This window comes from Pseudochaenichthys georgianus, chromosome 14 (assembly GCF_902827115.2).
Source record: "Pseudochaenichthys georgianus chromosome 14, fPseGeo1.2, whole genome shotgun sequence".
In the NCBI taxonomy this organism is placed as follows: Eukaryota; Metazoa; Chordata; class Actinopteri; order Perciformes; family Channichthyidae; genus Pseudochaenichthys; species Pseudochaenichthys georgianus.
The window spans coordinates 15,371,568-15,377,298 of NC_047516.1; the positions used below are offsets into that span (position 1 = coordinate 15,371,568).

The window sequence follows — 5,731 nt, forward strand, 5'->3', positions numbered from 1 at the left end:
AACACTCCAATTATTTAATTCCCATTTAAAATCAGGAGACTGAATACGAACTGTGTGTGTGTGTGTGTGTGTGTGTGTGTGTGTGTGTGTGTGTGTGTGTGTGTGTGTGTGTGTGTGTGTGTGTGTGTGTGTGTGTGTGTGTGTGTGTGTGTGTGTGTGTGTGTGTGTGTGTGTGTGTGTGTGTGTGTGTGTGTGAGAGAGAGTCATAGTTGCCAACCCTCCCGATTTCATTGCCCTCTCCCGGGGTCATATTTCCCCCGCATTTCTGACAAAATCAGATTTACTCACGACTGTTTCCACTCGGACTTTAATACAGCTACATATCTTTTTGAATATATATATTTGTATATATAATATCTACATGTATATTTTCTATTTTATTTCTATTCTTTATTTGTATTTTTGTTTTATTGTAAAATGCCTTGTCTTTTATGCTGCTGCAACAAAAACAATTTCCCAAATTGGGATCAATAAAGTACCATCTTATCTTATATTCAACATTAACATCAGAACATGGTGTGATGTTAACTCGCTTGCTTGCCAACCATGCCGTGTGATAAAAACCTTTAGACACATTTCAGCTGTTTACAGAACGAAAATATGTTTAGAAAAAGATAAGAAGAAAATAGAACTATCGCCCATGGTCGAAAAAACTTTTTATTACTAATAATACTGTCTGAACTTATGTTAGGGCTGTGCCAAAGTTTAATTGCATTACTGACTAATAATACAGCTTGGGAAATCATACAACAGCCAAAAAATGCAGAAAACTGGTGACTAACCTTGAGTCAGAAACCCAAAATACATAATAGCAGAGTGTCTCTACATAAACATTACCTGAAGTGAAATACAAATTAGACCAGTCAGGTGCAAAACAACACTTCTGTGACTCACTGTCCAAAGACTGTACTTACAAAAAAGTGTGAATCTTGGATCTGCATGAAACAATATTCTTCGATTCCTTAAGTGGCTCACCTTAATGTGAATCATTTAATTAGACATTTAAGTGTAATAAGCCAGGCTGCAATTGTGTCACCCTTAAGAGGGCATGTTGTTCAGTTCAAACTGGGATAAAAGCGGTACATGTAGAAGTCCAGTTCTAGCCATCCCTCCGGTTCTCTTCCTGTGGGGCTTTCTTGTGTCAGGACGGTTGAACGGCCTCCTCCATCTCTGCGTCTGCTGGAGCTGCGTTCTCCTGCTCCGGGTCGCCAGGTAGGACGTCTGCGACCGTGTGGATGAGCTCCTCTATCTGCTCCTCTGATAACCGCTCCTCACTCTCTTCCACCATCTGAACACAAACAGAAAGTTAAGTGTTTGATGTTACACATTTTCAAAGGCTATGTAACCCTTCACTTCAGCTGATTTGATTTGTGTCTATATTGGGCTGTTTTAAATGATTTTCATAACCTCAAGTAAAAACATTATTTTAAACACATTTTTTTCAGCAGATAAGGTTTTTTAGTTGTCATGGAGTGGTAGAAATGGACAAGAAGTGCTGTTCACTTATTTGTGGTCATGACAGAATGTGTTTTTGATTTTTATCAAGTAATACTTGTTAGTAAGATCAGTTTATTGTTTCTACAACACTAAATGTGTAAGAATCATGGAAACGGACACCAGAGTGAAAAAAAGATAGAGGATGGTAGAGCAACCTGTAATATTAATTGGTGAAAATGAAGTTAAACACTCACTAGCTGAATTTCCACCGCTGTCTGTGGTCGTTGGTTCAATAGCTGCAGCTTTTCTGCCCTGATTTGAGAAAATGTCAGTGAGTATATAGTGTTCTGAACAGTTCATACATACAGTACATTATGTGTTTATATAGGTTACATTTTAACTGAATCTTATAAATCGTGCATCTTTCAGATCTCACTGACTTTGTGAGTTTGTGGGGCTTCATGGTGGTGAGGAACTCTTTGACGATCTCTGGATTCTGCCGGCTGCAGGGCGTCTTTGACAGGTACTTCAGCGTCTGTGTGCACATTTAGAGGAAACTGTCGGCATGGCATGCTGTTTCAAAAGTGTGAAAGTGAAACATCAAGCAGGTTTAAGTGAGTTGAGAGAAGTTCAGGATGTGTGCCGACCTCATACATGATGGTGTTGAGGTTCTGCTGCCCAGCACTGTTTTTGTTCTTCACGGTGTCTTTCCTCTTTTCCTTCAGGTCTGTCAGGAGTTTGAACACCTAAAAAAATGCACAGATCGACAAAGCGATACTCAATTATTTGATTTTATTGAAAGTAAACGGGAAAAATATTTAAAACGTTTCAGAAGTGAGACATAATACATTACCTCATAATTACTGAGCATAGCAGCGTTAGCGTTTTTACTGGAAAAAAAAAAGTTAAATTAAACATTATTTTTTACCTTTGTGAAACTTTTACATAAAACAATAATCTAAGCTTTAAGGTTTTTGGAGATTTAAAACAGATCTCAGTCTTCACCTCGTCACTAAATGGAGAAAGTGAGCTGTGACAGAAAGCTCAGAAAGTTGGATGGTAGACTTTGAGCTCAGATCATTCTGATAAACATTAGAAAACTAATGAAGGTTAAATAAACAGGGAGTTGGGACCATGGTTGGGACACACACGGTAAAACAAAGAAGGCATGGTGCACTTAAAAAATTTGATAGCTTGTTTAGTTTTATTAAACAAATTGTTGGGTCTATTTAATAGAGTACATTTGGTGTTAAGGCAAAAATACTTGAATGTTCATAATCATTATTTTCCTTATCAATTTTAATTATTCAACTTTCTTTAATTCAGTAGTTAATTGTTAAGATTTTTAAACGTTAGAACAACTACACTCATTACAATTTCCGAAAGGGGACAAAGTGGCATCCAATAAAGTGTACAAAACCTTGAATCTTTTTAAAATGTGTATGACAACAATTGACTCCTGAATTTACTTCTGTGCTTTCTCACATTGGTCACAATCCCTTACTTAGATTTGTGTATTCAGTCCTTTCAATGATAGCAAAAATAATAAACCCATCCAAGTTGTACAGCAATTTTTAACCAAGTGAAAATTATGGATTATTTAAATATGAAGTTAACGTATACTGCTACGTACGATTGCTCTGGTGTTGCCTGAATCAGATTGTAACGTTACTAATGTTTTAGCTTATTTATTCACTTTAAGAGATTATCTAACTGTATTTTTATTTTGAAGTTAACAATCTCCTGTTTTTAGATTGACATAAGAGTGGCTTGAAAATATGTTTAAAAAACGGTTCAGTCTCTTTCCTTCAGCTCTATCAATAAATCAACCGGAAACTGAGACAAAGACTTCGCTGTTGTTCCTTAAACTCGGCTTCTGTTGAAATAAGCAATATATAGCTAGCAATTAGCTAAACATACTGTTAAAAAAAGACTTTTAAATCAATAAAAACATTCTTACACTTCCATTTTGCCAGGCACTCAGCGTTGGTCCGTTTAAAAAACGCGACCGTGTAGAAACTGCTATCCAGGTCAAACGTTCCGCACAGCATCATGCTGGCTTTAGTGTTGCACATTTTTTCTTAAATATACCAAAGAAAAATAATAAATGTCATATTTGTATAAGCCCTCTGTTACCTTGCTTTGGCATTTACTTAGTTGTACTTATTCCTATTCTTTGGCTACATTATTAAAGATAAAGATAACAGTATGCACTACTCTGATACATCTCAGGTGCAAATGTTTATTTACTGTACATAATTTATTTTTTGATAGATTTAGTTGCTCTGCAAAGGCAGAATACAAATACAAAAAAATCTATAATGAACTGACATTATGTATTTAATTAATTAAGCTCCAATATCTCCAGTAGATCCAATACAAGTTTGTCCTGTGCTGCTTTGTCATTGTAATACAGGATGTGTGATAAGAAAAATGTGGGTTATCCTTTAATACAGACTCCAATGAAGACATGGTCAACTTTGTGGGAGTGAACGGATATCCAAATATAAAATAAAGCATACATTTATCAAAAATATATCCCTAATATATCCAGAAGCACAAACCAACAGGATTTATGGAGGAAGAGAGACCAATAGTCTTGTCCATCAAATGCAAAAAAGGGTTGAATAATATATCTTTGATGCACTAAAGCAAAAAATAGATCCTTTAATTTAGGACAATCATTCACAAAAAAAACAGATTTGTAGTAATACTCCTAATGGAACTGTACATCAAATGAAGAAATCATGTCCAGTAAGCTATAAGCTATATTTGTCATGTCATACAAGCAAAGAATAAATAAAAAAACGATCAAAATCAAATTGATATATCACTTTATTGAATATAGAAAATCATCACCATTAAATATATATGCCTATAGTTTTGTGGTAACGTTCACGCCACTAATGACAATAGTGTAGGCATACTGCTGCTGTGAGTTGCTCTAACTCTAACTCGTGAACGTTACCACAAAACTATAGGCATATATATTATATTCATAACAGGTAATGTCAAAGCTATAAACTGCATTGTTGTAGTTTAGCTGCAATATAGGCTATATGTAACATCTAACATTTACAAAAGTCACCTGTAATAGTTACCTTATTTAGGACTAGATGCCGTTTGCATGGTGGAGAGCAGCAATGTGATGAAGGGACCTTTGAAGACAGCGCCACTGCAGCGCATGCACTTTTTATCTCATGACTTTTTATCTCATTATTTTGACTTTCTTATCTCATGACTTTTTATCTCATAATTTCGACTTTCTTATCTCATGACTTTTTATCTCATTATTTCGACTTTTTTATCTCATGACTTTTCATGGGGATTTTATTTTTTTCAAGTGGCGGAAATGGGCTTCCATACAGGGTTGAGGTATACCTAGGATGAAAATTACAGGACTCTCATATTTTTAAGTGGGAGAACTTGCACAATTGGTGGCTGACTAAATACTTTTTTGCCCCACTGTATGTAGTACAAATAAAATATCCGCAAAAACAAGCGGCGACATGTGGTAAAATTGGAGAAACCATATTTACCTTTATTATTAAAATGATATTTGTGAATTAAAAGTACTCTAAGGGCACTTAAGATAGCACAAACCTCAGACAAGGCCGTTTCAATAAGTAAAGAATGTGTATATCCCATTGTGATTAGGGATCGACCAATATGGCTTTTTCAAGGCCGATACCGATTAGTAATCAAGGAGACCGATAACCGATATTTGGAACAGATATACATTTACAGTAAAATCCGAAAATCTTGGTGTCAAAATGTAGAATAACACAACTACTTTGAAATGCCTTTTTATGTTTAATGAACTTTTCAACATCTTAAAACTGGTTTCCTCCCTGTGACCCTGAGTAAAGCAAATGAAGTCAAATTAAAACTTATTCTGAACTTCTGATATTTGAGTCTCACTCATTTAGTAGTCCCAATTCAGCAGCACCAGATTGAGGTGCAGAAAGCAGAGTTGCTGCGAGGCTCCACTAGCAGCCGCCACAGTCGTCCCAGCACGTCACAGTAAGCTTGCTTGAGGCGAGCTGCGGCTCGCCTCGAAAGTAGACGAGAATAGCCGATTGCAGCCGGGGGAGGTCTCAAAAAGCTCGCCTGAAGTCGGACAGCTCGGAGGCGGCTTCTTCTTCTCTCGGTTTTTTGGGGGATTGCAAACAACTTTAAGGTGCATACCGCCACCTCCGGAGTCTGCTTGACTCGGTTTCCATTTATAAAGAATGCACAAATGTGTTTAATCGTTAATGTCAGATATATACCAAGTAAATACATTTGTTCCTGC

At 36.3% G+C, this 5,731-nt stretch overlaps 1 protein-coding gene across 1 annotated transcript; it reads right to left on the reverse strand.

Annotated features, from left to right (window-relative positions):
• Positions 1-639: 639 nt before the first annotated feature.
• On the reverse strand, positions 640-3,463 carry crcp (calcitonin gene-related peptide-receptor component protein). The gene is made up of 6 exons (XM_034099240.2): positions 3,398-3,463; positions 2,291-2,327; positions 2,085-2,183; positions 1,878-1,972; positions 1,692-1,749; positions 640-1,288 (listed from the first exon to the last, which is right to left on the reverse strand). Exons 1-6 carry the CDS (start codon positions 3,403-3,405, stop codon positions 1,142-1,144), a joined length of 444 nt encoding a protein of 147 aa, XP_033955131.1. The 5' UTR covers positions 3,406-3,463; the 3' UTR covers positions 640-1,141.
• Positions 3,464-5,731: the final 2,268 nt, after the last annotated feature.

Bases quoted from the DNA above. Each gene is read 5' to 3' on its own strand.
- crcp (XM_034099240.2), bottom strand. The intron at 2,184-2,290 runs GTAATGTATTAT...GCATTTTTTTAG, and splicing joins CTATGCTCAGTAATTATGAG to GTGTTCAAACTCCTGACAGA. The intron at 1,973-2,084 runs GTCGGCACACAT...ATGTGCACACAG, and splicing joins TCAACACCATCATGTATGAG to ACGCTGAAGTACCTGTCAAA.